The sequence below is a fragment of the Acanthaster planci genome, linkage group LG16, assembly GCF_054643075.1.
Source record: "Acanthaster planci isolate LZ-2023a linkage group LG16, COTS_SCS, whole genome shotgun sequence".
Classification (NCBI taxonomy): domain Eukaryota; kingdom Metazoa; phylum Echinodermata; class Asteroidea; order Valvatida; family Acanthasteridae; genus Acanthaster; species Acanthaster planci.
Window position 1 is genome coordinate 11,193,242 of NC_141792.1, and position 25,923 is coordinate 11,219,164.

Genomic DNA, 25,923 nt, shown 5'->3' on the forward strand with positions numbered 1-25,923 from the left:
TCTTCCTCCTCCAGAAGTGACGGCCGTCCATCGGCTGAAGCATCTCGGCCCAGCGGTGACACGATTCTTGGTATCCATCTTGGTCTTGCGTCCGAGATCGTCATGCCGGGATTCTTGGGAGTGAAACCGTCACCCTGTAACCAACTTTGCAAGAAGACTTTTCACAGCTTTCGACAACGAGCAAACGTAAATTCTTTTTCGTGCCGCAAGTCCTTCAATGACAAAAAATCGGAACGGCAAAGAAACATCAAATTGAATTCCAATGGTTGAGAATGGCTTTTTTCGTATTCATTTGGCGTCTTGCAATAGGGTTCCATCCATCAGACCAAATCACGACGGCAATAAATTGCTTCACCAAAAGTTGAATCTAAGAAGCTGAAATTCATAAGGCCAAACATTTGAAGTGGCAGAAAGAACTAAACACGTAAGAATGGATGGGGAAAGAATGGAAGAGTGAATTTTTCTAATACAAAAAGAAGCAAATTTTTACAACGCTCTGGGGTGTCAACGGAACAAATGAACAGTCACAACCAAATCTTATTAGTCTTTTTTATTGACGGATTAATAAATATGGCATATTTCAGCATAATTATGAAACAAAAGGTACATTATCAGGTACTGACGAAAAGTATTAGTTTCACTTTGGGTTATCTAATAAGCCTAAAACTATCCAAAAAAATACTAGTTCATTTTTGGCATTCATTTACTTACACAAACATTATTTGCATGAAGTCTGGTCAACAGGCGTTAATACAGGTTTTAGTTTGCTTTTTTTCTTCTACAAACTTTAATTTGCCACCCTCCTTTTGGAAAACAAATGGACAAAGGTAAAGGCAAATGCTAAATATCTGGAGATATTCAACTAAATCTTGAGATACTAAGAGATACTGTTTTTAATACTAAATGCCCATCTTTGGTTGGAAAGGAAAACAATAATATGGGATTTAGAAAAGGTATTAAATATCTGTGATTTGACTGGCAAAGCCGGTACAAGGAAGTGACGATGTTTACCTTGTCAGACTTTTCCAATCAGCAGTTTTCAAAGTAGTACAGCTTGAACAAACAGGAGAAAACTAATGACTTGTGCAAAGGGAATCACACAAAAATAATACAAATGTTTATAGGCGAATGATATATTCTTTGAGAAAATATAAGACCGAGCTTTAAGCACACATGTTTACTTTTTTAAAACCAAAATGTTGAATAAGTTGCATATGAATATTTGACTGACACTATTTAAATGACAGGGGAAAATCTAACCTAAATATAACTTGTACAGAACAGAACGTAAGTCAATTCAACGATGAAATCACACTACAAATCAAAACTGTACAACTGTCTACTTTTTCTGTTACGATGCTGAGCTATGTTCGCTTTCAGTGTCAATTATAACTGGGCTGTGTTCAGTTAGACAATACTTTGTGTCTGTGTGTATAGCACTTACAGAACTAGCTAGTAAAAAGGGTATCCCAGTACTGGCTTACATATTGTACTCCTGAATGTGCAGCTGGTTGGGTGATGTGTGAGAACTTCATGGACTCATGCAATCATGAAGTCTCTCTGGTAGACACTTGCACAGAGTGAAAAAAAACCTCGTCTTGCTAAATGAAGCAAAAGGTACCAGTCTATACCAACAGAAAAAAACCAAACTAGCACAGCTAATTTTGCCTAACTTGTTTGGTATATAAATTGTTAACCACAGCTGCTGTGTGGATCCAACAAGCTTCTCCCATCACGTCTACTGTATAAATGCCCGAGTACACAGTCAAAGAGCTCTCTACTTTTTTCAGTAAAAAAAATAAAAGAATCCACTCATAAACTGATCTACCAAAACAAAACAATCAACTTCAAAGTATTGCTAAATACACTGTACTTTAAATGACAAACGGCATGTATGTATTGCTCCAATGATGCATCAAAGCTAAAGACAAATAACCAGCATGCAACAAGGTTTATGCATTCCCAATGCGATAAGGGTATAATTACATTAATTCTGCTTTTGTACTGTTCAAGCCATCTTTTTTCATATTTTCTAGGCACCAGTTCTTCATAGAATTCAGTCGCAAAAGTGTGAAAAATCACTTGCACGATCATGTGAGGGGTTGCTTTCTCTCACAACTGCCTAAGACTCTTACAAATTCGAGTCCAGATTACGTATCGCTTAACTTATTTTATTTTTAGAACCTAATGGAGAAATGGAAATTATCTGAATATCTGCAGCTTTCAACGAGGACATTTTCTAGTAGCAAAATTTACTGGTTTAGCATGCTAGCTTGCAACAATACCAGTCAAATAATCCTGAAATAAAAAAAAGAAACCTGAAACCTGAAGAAGCCCAAGTTGTAGCCCAATCAGGCTTTCTAGAATTCTCAATCAATTCCTCAACATATCAAACTTTACAGACCACCGTGATGCATAAAATATATGATTTCTTAAAAATCTGTTAATTCTACATTGCATAGATTAGACAAAGCTAAGTCTAGGTCAATCTCAACTATGCAGTCTTCATTATTCAAAGACCATGGCTATTCTAGAGTAACGACAGCACTTACACAGAAGACACAATCCTTCGCTGAAGTTTCAGAGTTCCAACTTCCTAACTGCTGGTGAACTTAATATAACGCCGTCATTTAATGAGTGGAAAGCATGAACACTGAGCTACTCAGCGTGTGGGAAATGATCAGCCCTTGCTAAAGATCAAACACGACAGATATTAAGTATGATTTGCGGTGTTGCGTGGTGTGGCACTGAGGTGGAAAATGGGAGTATTCTTGACCTTACAAATTGTGTTCTCTTTTTGTCTCTGAAGCCAAGCAGAGTAAGCTGTCGTCAAGGATACTATTAGGCCATGTCCGAATCACTTGGCTACGGCTGGAAATTACACACGACTTCATGGGAACTGGCGGCGGCCAAAGCCATAGACTCGTGCGTAATTTCCAGCCGTAGACAAGTGATCCAGACTCGGTCCTTTTCAGGACCACACTTCTTCAAAGACATGCATGGTTGCACTGGAAAAACTATCATCTGCCTCATCAGACATTCACAACCTCTACTCGGCTGTGAGCCCGAGTAAATGTTAGTCGCCAAAAGTCTAGGCTATGGCTGCTTAAAACATGTGTGGCTATGGAAGTCTTGACCATGGCTGCTTACTAATCGTGTGGCTATGAAAGCCACTGGCTAACACTTGAAACAGTGTCCCACAGCATGCTACTGGAGGCTACCGTCAAAGAGTTTTGGGCACAGAATGAGGCACCTTGCTCCATGAGGGAGTTGACAAGTGTTAAGAATCGGGCATTTGAAAGTGCTAAGGTGACAATAATGACTGCTTTCACAGCGCCCTCAGGACAAGATGGCCCTTTGTAAAAGCTTACCAGTCCTTGCATTTATCTTGATGCCTAATGTCAAAAGTGCCCTCAGAGGGTTAGGAGCACAGCTGTTATACAATGCAAAATGGAATTTTCAGGTAAAAAGTGTTTACATTTTTCCCAAACTCTGAAATGTAGACCAGGTAATGTGATGGGGTAAACAGACTATGAAAGTTGAACAATTGTTTTCAGAAAACTTGTGTTACTTGATCTCCATGGCAACATGTTTCTGTATCTACGGTGCGGTGAGGGCCTGGACGCGTTTAGTGTTGCAATCTCGGCACAGGATGTGATCGTCCAAGGGGAAACAACCGCGACCATCCGCCTCCGAGGACAACAGGACGTTGCAATCCTAAGGTTGGGGCGGAAGGAAAGAAAAGAGGGGAGGACAGATAACGATCGGTGAAAAGCTGACATTTTTAACATCGCCATGGATCTGGAGGATATACATGCTGTACTAGTTAGCCGGAGGTTGTGGGTTAACTCTGACCCCAGCAAGCTTGTGATTTTTTTCCCAACAAGCTCTCAGACATTAATGAGCATACAGTGACTTTCCTCTCAATGTTCACAAAGGAATACATCCGAAATAGAGCTTGGTGTAATTACTAAAGCGTTGACTTGCTGTAAAAAGTGATGCCTGCTGGGTGCATCCAAAAAAAAAAAACCTCGAAATTTGGTAGAGCTTTTGTACGGCTATCTGTGTACCTGCATCTTTATTTTAAAACAATGCACATCAAAACGGTCCATGCGCCAAAAGCCTGAATGCACGATCAGTTAATGGGCATTCAGTTTAGCTTGGTATAAACAATGCATACGTATAATACACTGCAGATGCCATAGAACTGAAAGACAGAAAACACGCCATGTTCTTTGTGAATGTTGTTCCTCAACCTTGCACCCAGAGTACATAATTGGGAATTCTTTCCATCTTATTTCATTACGTTCTATAAATACACCCATGAATTTGAAATGTCTGAGCAACGAAGACGTCAAAGCTTCTTTGCATAGGAAATGTGGAGACAGCATTTTAGTAATGTAATTTAGCTCTATGGTTACTATTGATGTAATCTCTATTGAAGGAGTCAATAGAAGCTTTGCATGGTAGCCATCTTGAAGGGCAGTTCTTTTGTTCAACAGGGAGACTTCCTTTGTGCATACTCTGTGGAACAAAAGCACTGACCCACAAAATGGCAGCCATGCAAACTCTCTATACCTTCTTCTGCAATTGTCTTGCCCCCCTCCTTTTTCCCCTCCGTGTCCTGCCCCACCTCCCCCACATCTTACCTCACACCTGTAGCAATTGACGTGGAAGCTGCGATCCAAGGCCACGATGCGGACGGTCTCCTCCTGACCCGGCTCGGGCATGATGGGCTGCAGGCAGACGCTGCATCGTGGTGCAAACTTCCTGTTTTGGGGGAAACAAAATAAAATCAATTTAGACAGTGCCTTCAATGAATCATTCACTGTGAAATATTTGAAGAGGCTGAGAGCAATCCAGAGAATGTTCAACCCCACTTTCTCAAAACGGATTGACTAAATCGGTCTTTGCATCGTTAATAGCACTTATAACTCAAGATGTACTTAAAAAGCCAACTTTAGTCGGAGCCATTCTCTATGATTCTTCCATTTTACACAAAAGCAGAAAGTCACCGACTTAAAACTTTCCCTTCATACAAGCAATTGTTCAACTTTAAATATTCTAAATCAGCTTAACCTCTCAAGCCAAAAGTTTACAGAATGTATAAAGACCATAGAAATTCCTGTTACTCTACAGGTCCCTAACATACACCAGAATCCTTCAAAATCCACCAGGATTGAAGGAAGCAGCAATTGTCACAATGACATGCATGGGGTTTGACGCCCGTTGAAAGTAACAATATTGTTTCCTTTACTGATGGACTGGGGAAGGTGCTGGAATGTCCCTCCAAACACAGTTCAATAGTTGGAGTTGAGGGTCTAAAAAGATCCACAGCTGCCCAGCAACAACAACTGAACGATAGGAGTGGATCAGAGTGCTGAAGAACCTTTTCATAGACCACTATCGTGGGCAGCCATCTTGCTTTTCTACCACTCCAACCAATGCAACCAGACTGAGGCTGGAAGGGAAAATCATCTTCCCTTTTATCAATATGTGAAGTCGTGTTACTATTGCCAATAGGTCTACAGGAAATGAAACAAACATGGCAGCATCACAGCAAAGGTCTATTCCAAGCTATACTCACTTGTGGAAGTCCTCGATACAGTGAATTTGGTTGGTTGCGTCCACGGTGAACGGTATGCCGTCCAGGCTCTTGCCACAGACCACGCAGGTGAAGCAGTGGGGATGGTAGGGCTTACCGGTGGCTCTCAAGATCTGGAGTACAGAGAGTGCCAGGAGAAATTTGGTTGAGTGGGACAGGCAAATGCCTCCACACAACGGAACACTGGGAAAGCTTAACTCTATCAAGCTTGTTCACTCCAATGCATTGCAGCTGTGGTGATCAATGGACGAAATAGCCAGTGGCTATCACCATAAAGCCCATGAACAACTGTTACATGTTACTAGAAATATAATTCCAAAACTTACACCTACCCTCTCAGTAATTGGTTTGGAACAGGTTGAACACTTCTCCAGTGAGTCCTGCATAAGGAAAAGCAGAGAAAAAAAATTAAATTGATTCTGTACACTCGCTGCTGTAGAACATGGAGCAAAACGTTAAAACTGCGACACAAATGAGGCTATTGGTTAATATACGATGTTGCCAAACTTCTGAGCCACCGGCTGGCGCTTCCACAGCTTTGTATGCGATTTCAAGCCATAGCCAACTAATTTGGAGCCAGCCGCATGCTCACCATGTAGCAGGTCTCGCAGAAAGCCTTGCCCTCCAGGGCGTAGAAGGGGAACCCCCGCAGCTTGGTGTGGCAGGTGTCGCAAGTGAAGCAGTCAATGTGGTAGACCTGGTCCATGGCCGTGCAGCCGTTGTTGTCCCCTACCACCTTCTGGCCGCACTTGGCGCAGATGCCTGGAAAAATTTGCATCAACAGGTCAAAGGTCAAAAGTCAGAAGAATGAGACTATGGCCAGAGGGCTAGTTTGAGCGATGATGTCAACTGCTGGTTGATTTTTCCCTGGTATCCTGGGCATAAAAACACACTGGGCACCTGACGAAATCCACTGATGGCTGACAAATGGTCGTTGTGCAAACTTCCACAGAGAGCAATTTTCACAGAGCCTTTAAGCGCAGAAAATATACAGTAAACAGGTTACCGGCAAAAGAGCCATGCAAAGTATACATTACAGGAGACTGGTCCTCTTTTCTTGCTTGGCACAGAAATGTGCACAGCAATGCTTTCTGCTGAGAATCTCCACAAAATAGGGCTCTGTTCTAAAAGCTGAAAGGTTGATGTACTGCTGTAGCCACGTGCAGCACAAAAACATCCCACAGGAAAAGTAAAATTTCACAGTTATACTTGTACACTTAGCCTCACACCTAGCCTTCAAGGTAAAATTACAGTTACATACAATTTTGTTGCACTGAAGAGAGATGGAATTCAAGATTTCAAGGAACCAGAATGTAACTCTAGGATGCAATTTCACATTCAAGGTTTGTCCACAAACTACGAGTACAAATTTCAAATGTCGAAAATTTCACTACTAACAATTAGGACTAAATGACAGCTTACCGAAGAATTCGCCCTCGTCAGGCGCCACTTCCATATTCTGCATCAGCAGGTTGGTCAGTGCATCTATCTCTGCCTCTGTTCCCTTCTGAGCCGGCGCCGTGATGGGTTGGTCGGTGGGCTTGGGCACGGCCGACTGCCCGGCATAGCTCTTGGGCGGTTCGGGCGGGACGTTCTGCTGCTGCGGCGGCGCGCGCTGGTACGCCGGCTTGTTGTAGCTAGGTTGGGGCTGGGGAGGGGGGCGTGGCTCATTGTATGTCTGCATTGTCACGGGGGCCGCAGGGGGTGGGGGCGGGGGCAAGGGTGTGTCCTGCTGGGTCCCGCCCCCTCCCATGAGCTCTGGGGGAGGCGGTGGGAGGAAGTCGTCGCCCGGGGAAGAGTAGGCGGGCTTGGAAGCAGGCGGGGGTGGGGGGAGGAAATCCTCCTGAGTAGGCAGAGCTATGAAGGAGAAAGGATTTCTTTAATATTAGCGACGACAACAACGTTGATAACAGTACAACAATATCAATATACAAGTGCATGTTTCAAAACTGCCTGCATGCTTCAATTTACTACAACACTACACGTATGCAGTACGCCTGTGTATTTGCGTACAGAACTTTGAGATAGTGGCTAAATATGACTGCTATTCATGCAGGAGTGAATTCAACATTGCTTTCATGTCAATGATGGTCGTGGCAACTCCAGATGGACGCAAGACACAAATGGCACATTTGTTTATAACTTAACCCTCCTTTTGCTGTAAGTCACAGACAGTCAAAAATGCCTTCCACTCACATTGTAGTTTGCCCCAGTGCACAGACACATTGGAGTCTTTTGACTGATAGAACAACTTTGTTGAGAACGCATCTTTGCATGGGAGGGTTTTAAGAGCAATCAATGCAGACAGTTGACAGAGTGCTGCTCTTGGTGACAGAGGGAATGGAATTGCTAGTATGGGACAGCTGCTGCATATAGAGGGATCCCAATACGGCGCTTTTAGCGTCGATCTGCGCACTTCCATGTTTGAAAACGAGGCTGTATGTGTCAGCTTCAATTCTTAATACGATCAGACGATTGAAAGTAAGGAGTCAAGACACAAAATACATAAAGGTATGTTAAATTCAGACTTTTCAGGCTGAAAAGTTTTGTGGAAGAGTCTCGACACGTAAAATCCAAAGAAAAATAACGACAATTGACCGCCAACTAACGTACCTGCGATGGTCGTGTATCTTGTGCAGTGGCCGTGGTTTAAACTGAAGTGGCGCCACACTTACGAACCGGATACTGCATGTACTGTGTAGACTCTGCGGGCGCACGCGACGAAGTTCAACACAGAGAGCCTCGGTTTCGATGCAGACATGCGCAGACGGCGCTAATGTGAAATCCCTCTATATGTAACTGGCTCACTCAAGGTCTTCACCTCTTGTGCATGCTCAGAAATTTTGTTTTTTAAATAGGACTGTTGAACATACATGTACGGTGCATGTACACAGTACTGGTACGTGCATGGTACAAATGTATGTGGATTTACAATGCAGGGTTCCAGTTGTGAGTCAACATTGTTCCTAGATGGCAAATGCATTGGCCAACAATCCTCAGAAAGCAACGAGAAAAGAAAGACATTTACCGAGCTGCAAAAATATGCAGCTGAAATGTGGGGTGTTTACATTTAGAATTTGCCATCTGGAACCCTACGATGTTAAAAGGAAATGTTGACTGCTGCGGGGCAGGATAGTTTGGACAGCATCCTTATTTACCAGGCAAACGTCAGGCATGTTAGGTGTGAAATGGGGTATCATGTCAAAACAACAATGTTAAAACAAGAGTTATTGACTGCTGTGGTATTGGATAGTGTACATGACATCCTTATTTACCGGGCAAAAACTCAGGCATGTCAGGAGGGAAATATCATGCCAAAACAACAATGTTAATACCAGTAGTTGTTGACTGCTGTGGTATGAGATAGTGTAGATGACATCCTTATTTACCAGGCAAAACTCAGGCATGTCAGCAGTGAAACATGTCAAATAATGCAACAGTGATAACTATAAAACGTACAACTGTTATGTCTACAAGTGTTTCCTTACAATGAGGCAACGTAAAGGATAAAAAATTAACAGAACGAGCAACAGGCGATCATGGCATTTCAGCAGTAAACTTAAAGTAATAAACACAGAGTGCAATGGCAGTGCGTTTCACTGAGATGATTTAAAAAGTGGCCCATTCCAAGAAATACTTTGTAAACTGATCAGCTGGGGCCAATTTCATGGAGCTGCTTAAGCACAAAATTTGCTTAAGCGTGAAATACCTTGCTTGACAAATCAGGTTACCAGCCGAGACTCCATGTGATGTATATTGTTTGGGAATGGTATTCACCTGTCTTTTGGTTAGCATGACAATCACATACATTTTGAGCTGGTAACCTTTGTTTTTCAAGCAAGGTTTTTTGCGCTTAAGCAAATTCTCTGCTTAAGCAGCTCTATGAAATTGGCTCTAGTGAGAATGGAAGCTGGCCGCTGTGTTAAAAAAAAGCTGTAAGAAATGGAAATCCTAAAAGCTTCACTGAGGAAAAAAAAGGGTCATGCAACTACAGCAAGCTACATGTAAATGAACTGAGTGGAAGCACACAAAAATCAATGTGGGTCATTCTACAAATTCGGGGACCAAAACACATTTTTGCGTCCCTGTTACTGTCACTGAAATTGATTTTAATTTACTGTTTCTATTTGTTTGGCTGGTAATTTGCATTAATTCAGCTCTCTTACAAATTAGACAATGTGTTCTGAACTTACCAAATCACAGGTCAGGTGTGACAGGGACCCGAAAAAAAATTGCACCCTTTATTTATAGAATGACCTATGTAGCGGTCGTAAAAATTTCTAAAGGTGGAATATTCTTGTCTAGGTTTACGCGTACCGGGTATTTTGGTTAGTAGAACAAGCTGTATACATGTATGAATATTTGGTGCATTATCTCAAACGCAATGGAATGAAATGAAACTTCAACATTTCTGACGTAAAGTGTAGGTACCCATCCAGTTACGGGAAGTTTTTTATATAAGCCAAATTACGACTGAGTTGTGGGATATTTCCCCCTGTCCCACAATGTTTTTTGTCCCCACAAAATTAGTGTAATGACAACTGATTGTCCCCACAACTATGGAAAAAGTACAGGTACATGTACATAAGTACCGTAGGACTGCGCGTGAAAATTTGATGTGATTTTAAGATGAAAGCACGTAAAAAAGGAGTCCCACTCTCCCCCCCCCGAAAAAAATTCATTATGTCAGCCAGCAAGATACATTAATAATCCCATTTGTCACAGGTGAGGGAGTGCACAGAGCAGACAATTATTGAGCTCTACAGTCCCAAACCCATCAAAATCCTACAAAAAATCAAGGTGTTGGATTTTGGAAGACTTGGGTAGGTTAGAGTGCAATGAAATGCTTTGGAAGCTTAAGAGAAGCAAGTAATCAGCTACCTGCCGTACTAAACTGCTGATGACGTGGAGATGTTTTGGGTGGCGGAGCCGGCGGGACTGTTGCCGAGGAAGGAAAAAAAAAATCGTCAGCAAAAGAAAAAAAGAGATGCAAAGAGGAGAGAAAAATAAACAAAGAAAACTTGGAATTTTAATAGGCTCATATTAGTCAGTTGTCATTATATAAACGGCAATCAGCTGCAATAACAAGGAACTGACAGACAACAAAAGCATCAAAAATACTACAATTAAGATTCAATCAAATGGCAGTTAATAATTCTAATCAGTTCAGGTTAGGAAGTCAAACACACCTGCATAATAGCAAAAACAATTCACACAGCAAGCTATATTTCATTTTTCTACAGAGTACCGAAGTGGCTACGTCACGCGCACAATTAGGGTGTAAAAGGCATTAGCGCGAGAACCAGCGTGTGAACCAACACGCGCGCGTACTCCATTCGTTTGCATTGCATTTTCTGGTTCACAGTGACGTCACACTTCGGTACTCTACGGTGCATTTTCTGCGGCGTTGGTAAAAAAAAAGCATGTTACAAACTACAACTACAGATCTCAAAAGTGGATTAAACAAGCACAGCTTGCATTGTAATTAATGAGCAAAGAAAATGTTTGGCACGGGGAAAAGGAAACTACACGTAGTTTTCTCCCTTGAATCGTCCGGTTGGTTTGAGAAGACATTACTCAAGCTTACCCTTAATCGTGGCCCGATTTGGTTTGGGCATCGTCGCCGGGGGCGGGGCTACAACGAGCAAAGCCATCCCAGAATGCACGGGCACACACACGCACACGGGGGACCAGGCAAAAGTGTAAAAGACACACGGCAGAACCATACAATGGTTTGCAATCAAGCAATCGCAAAAGGGCACCGGGCAAAATGTAGAAAAAGAGAGAAAAGAGGATCCAAAGTTTTATACAGTTGAGAAAATGTGGAACAGGAAACTTGCAGGGGTTAGTTCACCGGTACATGGCAGAATGAGCAGCCACCAAGCAATGAGAAAACACTTGATACCATCAAAAGCCCAGTCACGAGTCAATTCATACATGTACATGTACGTCCTAGATCACAATGACTAGTGCGGGGTACATGTGAAAGGCTGATACACTGACCAAGGCGTGACTTACAACGTAGCCACTGTTCCTCTCATTAGGTTTTGATTCCACATGAGACTGATGATTGACTTGTGATGGGCTCCATTACAACCCTAATTAAAAACTGCATGTACATGTACCAGCATGCTCGCATTACAACAGAAAAGGAAAATTGAACCTTCCCGTTATTAAAATCTGGAGCTGCACTGGATGGATCAGAAGTTATACACATTCCGAAGATTCTACATGTCTAATGAAGCAGCTTCTTCACCTTCAATCTCTTTTATAAGGAGTTTTTTTTTCACCTTCCAAAACTCACCGTAATTCCACAGGAGCATCCAAAATACACACATGAACCATGTACCAGTGCGGTACATGTCAAGAACCCCAACACCCCCATCCCCAAGATTTGGACTTGGATGAAAAGAAAGTGAAACGGGTTTAGGTCTGCCAGTAGAAAGTGGCACCTTTCCACTGATCAATACATCTCCATACATTTATTTAACATGTTTAATGTGCACGGGCATACACCAACAAAGGGATGATTTCAATATGGTCACATACATGAAGTCGCTTTTCTCAGATGGTGCATATACATGTATTATGTAATAACTGACACTTGACTGACATCATGAAGTGTAGGTTAAGTGATCACAAAACCACGAAAGCAATGGATTGAAGATGGGGTATATATGTGCAGAGGGACAAATGTGAATAGATAATATGTAACAAACCGACAAATGAAAAAAAAGAACAAATTTACCCACTGGGTATAATTGACAAATCAACCGACCAACACGTTACTGTATGTTGGTCAGAAACTAAGCGCGTGTCATGTTTTGCTTGATGAAATTATAAAATGTGGCTCACACATGTACACCTTATATGCATGTAAATACATACATTGCACATGTACGTACAATTATCTTCAAAACTGCACAAATTGTGTACATTGTAAATTCTAGATGATCAGAACACATGAAAGAAATATAATTTCTGTTTATTAAAAGCTCGTCAGCTTTCCAGCAGTGTCATCTGGTGATTGCTTCTTCCAACGCATGCCTCCCAAATGCCAACCGCAGTTCACGTTACCGGGGCAAGAATTCCTCCGCACGGCGGGCAGGCTCCTCGTTCAGACTTGTAAGGCTGTCCCTAGCAGCGTGATACCAGACTGTATTTGGATGTGTCCCGCTGGGCAGGCCAGCGGGGACAGATGAGGGTGAGATTTGAGAAGTCTGAGCATATGGTTTGACATGAACGTTTATAAAAAAAAAGACTTTAGACCTAATTTTCTACGACCTTCTTTTTTTGTTAACCTGTATGGGAATTTTTTATCTGGATCAACAGGAGTCAATGACCTACAGGTGCTGGTAAAAATAGAGCAAAAAACACCACAGTTAAGGGTTATTGTAAATACCGGTACACGTATCCAGGTACATATATCAGGTTTGCCCGAGTCAGCTTAAACATTTCAAATGCTCCTTAATCAAGCTAGTGATGTACATGTACACATGTATGTTCACTGCATGGGTAGCTTCCAGACTTAATTCAGTTGTGTGCGACCTTCAGCCTATGGTACATGTACACAAGTATGTTCACTGCACGGGTAGCTTTCTCTACATGTACATTACATTCTAAGCAGGTCACTCTTCACGCTCAATATTACTGTACTGTGAAATTCAGAACGCAAATTCCTACAGAGTGTCTGTGAAGTAGGAAGGAGGCACTAAGATTTAGGTACCGGTACTTTAATTTGCAGAGACAGTCCATAATTTCATTAGCTTTCGAGCTGTTACACTTTCTTCTTCCAAATGTCAAGGGCAATGTCATGCTGGGCATTTCTATGTGCACTGTGTCCATGTACAAGTACTACAAATGTGTAGCTGCAACTGGTAAACATTACAGTATACCAGTATAAACAATGATGTACCTACATGTACATGTAAGCATTCATGTACAGTGCACATTGAACTGCATGTACCGAACTGCTGATGGTGATCTCTGCATTTTCCTAACATTCTTGTAAATTTAAAACTACCGGTACACCTGTAAGTTGTACTAATGAGCACATGATGTGCATTTTACATCAGCTTGCTAACGCAGTGAGCCATGTCAGACTATTGGGTATGTGTACATGTACATGTAGATGGCACTTTTGCTGAATTTCGAAAGTATTGCCAGGACCACAATTGCTGTAACCAGGAAATCACTCCGGGAAGAAACAAGTATCATTTGAATCGGACGATTTCCAAACTGATTCTTCCTGAGGTGAATTCCAATCTCAAAGTGGTTTCAGAACGACAGTTTATCTGGTTACCAAACCAGTTCTGGTGGTAAAACCAGATCTTGCTGAAACCTGAAGCTTTATCTCCGTTCCTCACATCAGTATGATATTTTGTACATTGTACATGTACCGGCAGCCCTCTGAAAAATGCAGACTTGCTGCAAAAATTCTTAAAGTAACACAAGATGCACAGTGAATGCACTGACCGCTGCAAGGCATGAACAGTTTGTGACTGAGCACTTCTGCAATAAACAGGAAAAAAATTCTGCCCTGATTTTTTGCTTTCCTGGTGGAAATTCCATGCCCCCCAGACATAGTGTCATACAGTACACGTACATGTAGGTTCCTGTGGAGTTCAGCCCTCACACGCACCGTGTTTGAAATGACTGCAACACTTGAATTAACCACGTCAAAGCCTTTCAAGGTTACCAGTACATGGACGAGCAGTTGATAGCAGTTGACCGTGTTTGAAATGACTGCAACACTTGAATTAACCACGTCAAAGCCTTTCAAGGTTACCAGTACATGGACGAGCAGTTGATAGTTTGGACAAGGAACCTTTGAATATTTCAAAATTTGCAAGGTGTAAAAATGTGAACGTCTAATTAAAGCATGAAAAAAGGACACTTACTAGACACATGTACATGACAATTTACATGCATACGTACATGCACATGTACCTACAGTGACATACCGTCCATAGACTTTGTACACACGATATGACACTTCTTGGCGTGGCAACTATCCACGATATGCCACTTTGTGGTGAGCCCGACGACTAGATCCTATACCTTTACCAAATACCAGAATTTCATCCTTCAAATTCACATCTTACAACGTGAATGGTCTTGCTGGGAAAAACGGGGGGAAAATGTCCCCTGGAGTAGCATTTGGGTTAAAGGGAAGCTAATGGTGTGACTGCAATGATGATGTCAGGGTGTGATGGACATGTACATGTATTCATTTCAAGATGAATGAAATGGGAAGAACAAACAAGAAGTCAACCATGCAATGAGTGGAACACATAACATGAGCGTATCCAGACACATGCTTTAATATGGCACACACCGAAACGAGGACTATGGGAGTCTTGGTGTTCTGCTTGTGTTTCTATTTTTGCCTTTTTTCCAACTAATCTAATTTGATTTGTGCAATGTCCAACCGAGGACTAACAGGTAATAACTGAGGACCAATGCGTCCTCTAACTTGATTCCTTTGTTTCCTATCCTTGGTGTGCACCACAAGTCAAGTTTGATCAATGAGTGTTAGTCAATCATTGGTGGACATTTACTGGTAAGCGGGATGTACTGTATGTTGGGCATCAGGTTACCAATGAAAACTCAACTGACACTGTCTGACAAAATGCCATTGATCGAACTTGACAACAACTGAGCACATTATACTGGTTAGTTCAAATCAGGTGCTGCATTGCCAATTTGCACAACTCTAAACAAGACCCCTCCCAACATCGTCCTCACCTTTGCTGTGGGGGCCAGGCGGGGGAAGGGCACTCCCGTTCCCGGCCGGCTTGGGCCGGACGGGCTTGGGGGCGGTGACGGGGGCATACTTCTTGGGCTGGGTGGAGTAGATGCGGGCGGAGGACACGGTCTGGGTGGAGTAGCCCTTGGGGTTGGTGGTCAGCTCATCCCGGGCCTTGTCCAGGTTGTCCAGCTCCTGCTGGAGGCGGTCCATGGTCGTCATGATGTCCTCAATGGGGTCTGGAGACAAATTGCGAAATCGTAACCGGGACAGGACATGAAATGTTAAAAAACTCCTAAAAGTACCAACTACACAATTTTAAAATCCAGCAATATACATCAACATCTTAAGGTTTATTACATACAGTGTATGTACATGTAACCTCTCCACAGTGCAATGCATTTACAGGCTATAAAAGTTTCTCCTTCCTACGTGTATCTGGAAACATGTACCGGTACTTGTACATGAACTGTACGTTTATTATAACATGTACCATGAAAACAGGGACAAGAGCTTTCTAGCTGAAAGCAAGAGCAGAAACATGTACATGTATGACAACTTTTCCAGGAGTACACAGGTTGTAAATTAATTTCACTATTCTGGTACTCGCAGTGCATGTACTGTACATGGACACTGCATATTCATCCGGCATCTGCCTGATTGTGATGAAAAGCGACATAGCTAGCAAGATGAATATGCAAAACTAGTCCGACTTGAGAACCTACCGTCGCCACATACTAACCCACCCACAAAAGCACAAACAAAGTTGGAATGATTACCAAGTTTATGCAACATACCTTCAACGCCGATGGAAACTTTATCCAAGCATTCCATGAGTCCACAGATTTACAAACATGTACATGTAGCTCACAAAACAACTTACACCTTAACCAGCAGCCATGGACCAGGTCACAACAGCACTGTTTTGCTAAGTAAGTCATAACAGGGTCAGACCCTTTGACTTTGTGAGTGTTAAAGTCCCCGCCTTGGAAGTGGCCATGACTGGTTGCCTATTCTTGCTCCCTTCCACTGGTAACCCTGGCAACCGGATTCAGCAACCAATCACAGAGGAAGGTTGCAGGCAATGCCCTCCGAGGCTAAATGCCAATCACTTTTGCAACTTGGCAATGCACTATGTAAGAAAGCAGTTTTAGTAATATCCTAACATAAACCAAATGTACATGTACACATGGCCTGTACATGTACATACATGTATGTATGGAACTTCAAGATGTACAGTGCATGTACATGTAGGCAAACTTCTTTTCCCAGAAAAAACTTCTTTTCCCAGGAAAAAGCATTGAACAGTACTCATGTGTGGTACGATCCCATGATGTCAGCAAAGGGCCAGACCAAATACAGTATAGGCAATTGCAGTGAACAGTTCAACCACAAGTCCACACTCAGACAGTGACACATTTATGCATATATACCTGTATTCTGTGTGCCCATTCTGGAATTTCTGAGAATCTCGTTTGATGAGAGTACCACGCAATTATTTCCAAATGATTCCTGCTTCAAGGAAATGAAGAACACATCAAGGGTACAGATCCCAGCTGGAAGCCAGGTACCGGTATGAACCGGTACTCCTCCAAAGAAATCGTCTCCACAAACATTCACCGAAAAATGTTGGAGCACTGTACCATTGTATCAGTGTCAATTCCTCAGAAACAGCAAGCCTGAAATCAGAACCGTTTCCGGCAAGTCCTGAAAGATTGATTTTTATAATTCCAGGGAAAAGCTGTGTTTCTTGATAGCAATGTCCACGGCTTCATCAAATCCAGTGAGGCCTCTTCCAAATTTGATCAAAGCATCTGCCCAGTGAAGGCAGATGAACCGTTCCCCTTCAGAGGACCGGACAGCCGGCGCATCCTTGGTTGGAAGAAAATATTCCCCGGCGGAATGCCTGTGTGGAATGACTATCACATGCCGCATCGACTCGGGTCATCCCCCGTGTTAGAAATGGTCTGGCCTGTAGTTCCACCTCACCCATTTTCCGATTTCACATAAACCGTGCCGCAAATGGAGGGATGCGGGCTCTCCTGGCTGGTGTTAGCCAATTAGTCAGCACAACCTGATTACAGAGGAGACTAATGATTGGTCTGATGTTTCCTGGGATCTACCACCTCTATTAGCGGGGGTGGGTCATTACTCACTGGTCAGGCAGCCACGACACACACTGCAGACTCCACAGTGGGAATGCAAAAAATCTTTGAGCACGTGATTGAGAGTGATCGGTGCTTATTGAAATATTACAAGGCCAATAAAACAAATCACAACGTGTGTTTCTCTACTGATCGGTACTCATGTCATGAAAGTAATATTCAGAAGCCTCCAACATGTTATTCTATTTTACAACGTTGTTTACACAAGACATATGCGCACTATCAAGTGCACTGAGGGTTCTCATGCTAACTATTCAGCATAAACATACACTTTGCATGCGCACACGCTTATAAACAAAAGTGCAGAAGAGACAGTACACTGTTATGGATCTCTTTCACAACATTCAAAATTCATTTGCCAGTCTTGGGCAATAAAAGAGGTTTTGCAGCATTATTTTTTTTTTCTGAAATGTGCATTTATCAGCATGGTCATACCGGTGCGATGTACATGTACACACATGTAGGCCAACATGTAAAGAACATGTACATGTACATAGCGCTATGAGATGAAACGATGTCAACATTTTTCGGCAACCTCAATCTGCTTGAACCCATATTCATGCTGAAATATTTTGTGACGCCATCCCCTTGTTTTTCCATTGCCACGCTGGAATTGTTGGAAATTCGCAACCTGAAAATGCCTTGAGGCAACCTCGGCTTTACATGAAGCACATGCGCCCTGTCCATTCCAATGATGGACATGGGACCCTGTCTCGCTTGCCAACGGTGGATGATGGAAGACAACAGATGGATTGAATTGGAGAGCCCTAAGTAGTTACTAATAATATCCGACTTGAACAGTAATTGGGCTAGGACAGTCATTCAATTAATAGGCATCCAGATGTGCTGTCCTGCTTGTTCAAGAAGAAAATGCAGGTATGTAAAAACAATTCAGGAAAATACTTGCAGTCTAATTTTGAAGCACTGACAAAGTGAAGCCTCTGTATCAACCCCCGTCACCAGCTTCGGCTATGGAGGGCCCCCACAGTATCAGCTAGGGGAGCCACAACACAGGAACAAACCATATAGCATACAGAACCCTGGGGTTGTGGGAAAAATAAATCACAGTGTGGTAAACTTTTTTTTAAATTAATTAATTGAATGAATAAGTTTCTACTTGTTGGCCTACCGTAGGCCTACCGCAGGCCAACACGCATGTGATTATTCACATTCAGAATGTGATGTTAACGGCTCATTTAGAGGATGTCTGAACATAGTTTTTATACTTGATGCTTTTTACTGATGGAGGGCCAGCTTCCTGGAGGGGAGGGGGTAGCTCCCTCATCCCCCTCTCCCCCCTTGGTGACGGACCCACGCTGTATAAATGCAGAAAGCAACTTTTCTCCTAGCTGTTTGTACTCTATAATCCTCAGAGCAGCAATTTCTCAGGCTGTCCAATTTATCATGAGAATGTGTCACGGTTATTCCACGGCATCCAATCTGTGCACTAGTACACGTAAATCCAATCATTCATGGGATAATAATGTAACTTTTATGGTCTGAGTGAGCAATGGGTATGGGCTTGCTTTGGGCCTAGACAGTTTACCAAGGGCCACGACTTCACAAAGTGCCCCGAGGGGAGACAGCTGCCATACCACTGGATTCTTTACTGAAGGTTGAGTTCATCGACTGTCTGGGAGAATCTGCCCATTCCAGCTCCCAGACCGACATCCAATTATTGTGACTTTTGAATTCAACAGGAATCAATCTGGTAATTGTTTTTGAAGCCTGTCTTTGATATTTGGAGGAATTTAGTGTTGGGGTGATACAAATCTTTAAATTGGGGGTTCAACGGCAAGGGTGCTGCCTGGCAGAAGGCCGTGAGTTCAAGTCCCTTCTGAGAAGATGGAGAAATTTCACTCACAAAGTCTTCAGAAGTGCTGACAATAATGTGTGAGCGAAGGCCTGAACCATAGAGCTCTATTAAGTTACTAGAGTGCGAACTTTTCATCCTCCGCCCGGCGGAAATTTGACGCCGTCCTGGGCACAGACATTTTGATTCCATGTGCGTGCTTGTAGAACATTCAAAATCAGATAGAAATCGAATTATGTACTCTGAACATAACGTGTATCGGCTACTGAAAAAATCTGATTAGAAACAGTCATAGCAAAATTATCGGCGGCGCATGTACGCAGGCGTTTGCACTGTTTACGCAGAGCAAAATGAAATGATCAGTTTGTTTTAGAATACAGACACAGATGCAAACAGCCGTACAAAAGCTGTACACAATTTCCAATAGGTTTGTGTAAAAACATGGATGCGCCCAACAGGCATCATTTTGAACGAGTCAGCACTCTATATGCAGGTACATGTAGCTCTGTATGGGCAGAACACAGAATATTGAAAGCCTCCAGCGCACGAATGAATTTGGCAATTTCGACTTTCTTTCCAAACGCCTGACAAAACAACAGAGAATTTTAGACAGCTTGAGCATTCCCAAATTCACAAGCAGACTAGAGGGTGAAGTGATGTAATGGTGATTAATTCTCCACACAGCACTGTTTCCATTAGGTTGGAGGGAAAGGAATTTCCCTGGCTCAGGGACACTTTGATCAGACGCTCAAACTGTCATGGGGCAAATTTCAAGCCAGGGCAAGGACTTCCAAGGACCTCCAAAGTTGAAAAAAGAAAACACTTAAAGAAGTAAGAACTTATTGGGAGTCGCCTGTGGTTTTTTGTGATTAATGAGAAGCAGGACTTTAGGGAGGCTTTTGTATTCCATGAGGGTGGATACGTAAGTTCACTAAGTGCTGGAGAATGCACAAAAATCTGAAAATGGAAAGAGAACTGCATTATGCACATCCATGTACATGTAAGTCCGACGCCTCATAGGTCTGACGCCCAAAAAGACATACATTTACATGTATGCACATACATGTATGTACGCATGTTTATGAACATTTCACTAATACCAGACGGTGAACACTAAAAACAAGCGTGAACAAAATGTATGGGCATTGTATCCAAAGAAATGCATGTATGTAGTCCGCACACTGGTATACATGTACGCTGTACGAAGTACATGTACATGCAGACATAGCCCTCAGTTATGGAATTACATATCTATGTGTGCACTCCTTAAATTAATGAAGGTACCGTACACGTAGTCTACAAACAGTGAAAAGCACATTTGAAACAACTGTATGTGGCACGTACACCAGTGCAAACCGCTTGTACCTCAAAGGTGTCCACACTGATTTCTTGTGACCTTTGCGGATGTTTTACAGGGATTTCCCAAAGTGTACCTTTGGCAATTTGTTGGTGTCACTTTCAGTATCTGTCCTGCAAGTTATCACCTAAGGGTCGCATTATGGAAAGGAAATTAGCTCCGAGACTACTGAACCACACAGAAACTTGTATGTTCTACATATTTGGACAGGAAAGCTCTGAGACTACAATGTAATGAAATTAGAGCAGGGATGTTGTTCTGGGAATTCTTGTTGCCGCTGATCATCAAGCGAAATCGGAACATTCAACTGTAATTCTGAAACAGGTTTCAGCCAGTAACTTCCTGGATCCAGTTTTAAAGTGAGGATCACATGTCTAAATATAACACTTCAATTCAAGTACCGGCCATTTTCACACATCCGCAGCAATGACACTCTAGATGCGTACGCATACATTGTACTTTCCTGAAAGCTTTCAGCCCCCCCCGGACGCCATTACTGCAGTGTCTCCCCCCGTCACTCAAGGCACGCATTCTTATACTTGATGCGCATGTGATTTTGGTTAGCAGTGCACTCCCATTGGCTGAGGAAGCATTAGGGACCCCGCAATAATGACTCCTGACTCTTGTCACCGAATCGGTCTATTGTATCATTTGTGCACTGAATAGAGTGCATGGCCATCCCTAAAAAGTTTCCATTTTAAATGAACTTACATTGCACGCCCCCCCCACAAGTTCTGCTTCTTGTGCATGGCATCTGAAAACACTTAATATAGGGTTCATTAACCGTAGGTCATGCGTGCATATACATGTACACGTAGGTTAGGAATTCATTTTCACTTTTGCACGAGCGCATCGACAGGTTACAAAAGCATGAAAAGTAACAACAGCAAGAGAGGTCGGTTAGCATTTGCTCCAAATGGAATGAATCCTAACAGCCCTGAATACTACAAAGTACTGTGCTGCCGCTTGTAAGAGGACATAACCTTATTGTTCTCTGAAGCCACAAAATACAATAGATACATACATGTAAGACAATGTAACCACAGTGCTCTGGCATTATGAAAGCATAACTTTATTGTTCTCTGTACGAGTAACAATTGAGGGTGTCCTAGCCAGAAGTGATACGCCTAATTTGTAGCGCTAGGTCCTTCAGGCTCAGACTACTGCTTAGTATTTTGTAGTAAGTGAGTACTGCAAGCCAAATTTTATGAAGAACTGTTAGTATAGGGTTAAAGGATACTGATGTAATGGCAGCTCCATGCCTAATAAAATGCACTGCTACATGGTACAGTACATGTACTGTATGCCTGTACATGTACGTAAGTCCACAGTAACTGACTGTTACACCACATTCAAACTATGTACAAAAGATGACATACTTCTGTACAATGTATTTCCTTTATTTCTTATTTCACATCCAAAAACTGTTCGGCGCACTGTCAAAATAGAGTACATGTCAGTACATTTGTACGTGTAGGTCCGGAAACAGGAAGCAAATTACTGGTACAATGGGGGGGTGGGGCCTTAGATACATGTACCAGGACAGGCACATGTACATGTACACACGTATACACTGACCTTCCATGCAGATTTGTGCATGCATGGGGTCCAATTGTTTGCACCCCTGTCACATGATATGATTTTGCTACGCAAATTACATGTACCTGGCAAATGAATAAAAAATGGTTTGAGTCAATTTCAGTGATAGGACTAAATATATGTACGGTGCATGTAAGTAAATTTCCAGACCAAATTACAGGTCGGTGTAACAGGTGCATGTGCATGTACATGTACAGTATCGGTAAGCTTTTGGACCCAATTTTACCTGTAGGTATTGCTTGTCGTGAACTGCATAGGTCACCATGTACATGTACAAGCATCACACCTTAAAATACAATTTTGAAAACACTCTTAGTCCATGTACACTGTATTCCAGACCCCACGGCAATGCTTTTACACATAAACTGCCTGTAATGCATGTGATACATGCACAGAAAAATGAAAACTTAACGTGAAAAGAAGTATGTAAAACACAACTGCTGCAAACTGCTTGCTGACTGCAATGACCTAAAACAGGCCTACAAATCTCAAAATATGCAGGGCCTCACATATCGATCCTAGCAGAATCTTAGGTTGAGAAAGATTCTGCTAAGATCAAAATGTCATCTTTATCTTTCTCAAAGGTTGAGAAAGATTTTGCTAGGATCGAAACGTCAGGCCCTCCATATTTCAGAAAGATTCTGCTAGGATCAAAACAGGCCCTCCATATTTCAGAAAGATTCTGTTAGGATTAAAACGTCAGGCCCTCTATATTTTGAGAAGAAAAGAAGTAAACACGCTTCCTCCATCACCATAAAAGGCAGGGCTGGCACATGTATGAAATGCCTTGACTTTGCACATGGTAAATGAATGTAGTGTTGATGGCTTAGTCATCAATTCTTGTAATCAGAGTCATCTTTATTCTCGAGCAGTCAGGCCTCGCCCACGCAGAACCCATGCAGTGCAGGGAGCAATGACTGAAGGACAAGCTCCATGTATTATTATCTGAAAAGCAATTAATCAATATGGCCAAGGCCTCTTTATCAGGACAGGGTTTCCTCCTCTGTCCGATGGTGTTTACTTTGACAGTGGAGAATGCACGTGTAAATATTTTGCAGCGTACATACTTGATGCACACAAGTACATGTACTGAATGTGAACTGACGATGGACTTGGTATGAACATAGCAGGCCTGCTGGTTGATTGGTACATGCATGCTATGCATGTCAACACAAAAGTCTTTCGCCCTAAGCTTCCCAAATCCTCTAAGGCAGGAGGTCATGTTGTGTGACTGTGAGTGTCTACCTACATGTACATGTACATGTAATAACCCAATGCCCTGGCTGTAGACATTCATGCGTTAGTACCCAGTTCATGTAGCAAACTTTTCTTCTGTGGCCGAGAAATATTCGAGACCAAAAACACCCAACTTAGAAGAAGCATTCTGCAGCAGGAAAGCCAGTAACTAAGTTTACAAACTTTAGCAAGTGGAAAAAGCACTAGGAAAGTAAGCAGCATACACTATGCTGTACATTTACATACATGTATCACAGACGAACAACTTTCATTATTTAAAATTCCAATCAGAAAGACAAAGGAAAACTCTACTTGTAAATTTCTCTGAATATCAAGAAAAACCCCGATCCTCTAGGTGGGATTTCCCAAGTTAAGTTAAGTGTAGACCACTTTTCAATCATGGGGCTATAATGTTGCTGTTGTTGTTAGTCATTTTAATGAGGTTCACACTTTTTAGAGCATTACGGTAATTGCACCTTATACACTACTCACAAATGAATTCCAAAAAAAGATGTGGTTTCACTTTCAAGTACAGTACACGTCTTTTTGTCAGATCAGCCAACCAGCCAAGGTCAGTACTCTTGAGAACTCTTTCTATACAGTGTATATGCGCATTTTATGTCTTGTTTCCATCAACATGATATCACTCCATCTTGCCTCTCAACTCCAAATCATACAGGAAAAGAATGAACACTTTCTCTGGACTGAGTTTGTGACTATGAGCAAATTGGTCAGTTCTTTGCTCACACATGAACACAGTAGTTTATAACATCAGGAAAAGTTATGTGCCTTGAGCCTTGCCAATATTTACAATGTACATATATTTTTCAGAAGAAATGAAATGCTGTTTGTTTACCTTGAGGGCATCTTTGAAATATTGAGGAAAGAGTTGCATACAGGGACATCACTTGACAACCCATTCACAAACCCTAGGGGACGGGTCTGAAATATTCTAAATATTTTCTATGTACATGTAAATGGTTTGATAGTTTCCCTGTTAAATTTGATTTTTTTTTAGGACACTATTTTTTTCTGATGGCTGATTTACCACTGCTGGAAAAAATCTGTGATGTCCGAACATAGAATTATGATGGGTAGGCTTAGTGGGTATTCCAATGTTCCCACATAATGTACACGTATTAGGCTCTACATAAAGAAAAGTTTTGGTCCCCAATTCATCAAGTACATGTAACTACCACTACGTTCAACCAGCATTTCAACTTAAATTTCAAGTAATTATACTTGATGATGTATATTTCCCACAAACTACAAAAACTCGGAGGAAAGAGTTCCATATCCGGGCATAATTCATTGTAAGTTGGTCTGCGAATTTGTGTTTTCTAAGTACATGGTCCAATATTTTCAGTAATAAATTTAATTTGATTTTTTAGAACATTAGTTTTATTTTTAAGGACATGTTATCACTCAGTCTGATGGCTAAACTAACGTTAGGCTACTACTGGTACTATAACGTGCAAGGGAACATTTAACACTCATTAACCCAAACCCCTAGGGTGTGTGTAAAATTATATTGAAATCAGAGGATTTGGGAGGGCTATTGGCGTGATGTCTGTATGGAACTGGGCATTCTTGTTAATGGGGTATCATTGTGCGATCTTTTTCTATTGATACAAAAATCAATAGCATAACATACGAGCAATAGGCCTAACATGCCGAATGACTTGTAAAATTAGGATGCTAAAAAAAACTTCGTTACTCAAGTTACTGCAGCCCTAGCATTAATACGACAATTGTACTTTGTAGGCCTAAAATTTAAATGTACACATGGACATCCAATCACGATCGACAGTGTCAATGAAACAGGCGGAGGCTTACTTACGTTTACTGCCGTCACACTATAGTGGAAAGCAGGAATCGAAGTGCAGACGGGTATCCCTAACGCGAACAAAGGCTAATAATATCGCAAGTATTCCCAGACGAGCAGAGATGAATTTCTCGTCAGTCTAGCGGTGTAGCTAAGACGTGACGAGTCACCGAAGAATGTCCGCTATGCAACTGGTCTGCCAACTTTATTAAACACGATCGTATGGTGTACTATTTACGACAAACATTTCTCTCTCTCTCTCTTGCCTCCCTGCTCCAGGCGACGTAACCAGACGACGCGACGGCACGACGGCTCGTGCTGTCTTAGATCCTTTCCATGTTGCATTTTTTTCTACCTAAACGTCGCCCCTTCCGTCGCCTGTCGCGTCGTGCTGTCGTGCGTCAGTCGCGTCGTGTCGTACATTGCGTCGCCTGAAGCATGACGCGACGCACGACATGACGCGCGACGCGTCGTGTGCTGTCGCCCTTTACTTCATGGTTTCAGTTTATAGAGGGCGCCTTTACTGTTTTCTTTCATTTCCTTCCCCCTGCCCGTGCTTGCACAGTACATGCCAT

The 25,923-nt window shown here is 42.2% G+C and overlaps 1 protein-coding gene across 6 annotated transcripts; it reads right to left on the reverse strand.

The window, feature by feature from the left end:
• Positions 1 to 1,105: 1,105 nt before the first annotated feature.
• LOC110979084 (lipoma-preferred partner homolog) lies at positions 1,106 to 25,814 on the reverse strand. 6 transcript variants are annotated; one of them, XM_022234602.2, is made up of 10 exons: positions 25,364 to 25,814; positions 15,353 to 15,592; positions 11,193 to 11,240; positions 10,487 to 10,543; positions 7,028 to 7,462; positions 6,198 to 6,367; positions 5,938 to 5,985; positions 5,588 to 5,718; positions 4,650 to 4,770; positions 1,106 to 3,717 (listed from the first exon to the last, which is right to left on the reverse strand). In XM_022234602.2, the coding sequence occupies exons 2-10, from the start codon at positions 15,573 to 15,575 to the stop codon at positions 3,601 to 3,603; spliced, it is 1,350 nt and encodes a 449-aa protein (XP_022090294.2). In that variant the 5' UTR covers positions 15,576 to 15,592; positions 25,364 to 25,814; the 3' UTR covers positions 1,106 to 3,600. The 6 variants fall into 6 exon arrangements, with proteins under 6 accessions (XP_022090294.2, XP_022090292.2, XP_022090291.2 ...); XM_022234600.2 differs by lacking the exon at positions 25,364 to 25,814 and adding an exon at positions 16,787 to 17,356; XM_022234599.2 differs by lacking the exon at positions 25,364 to 25,814 and adding an exon at positions 16,151 to 16,714.
• Positions 25,815 to 25,923: the final 109 nt, after the last annotated feature.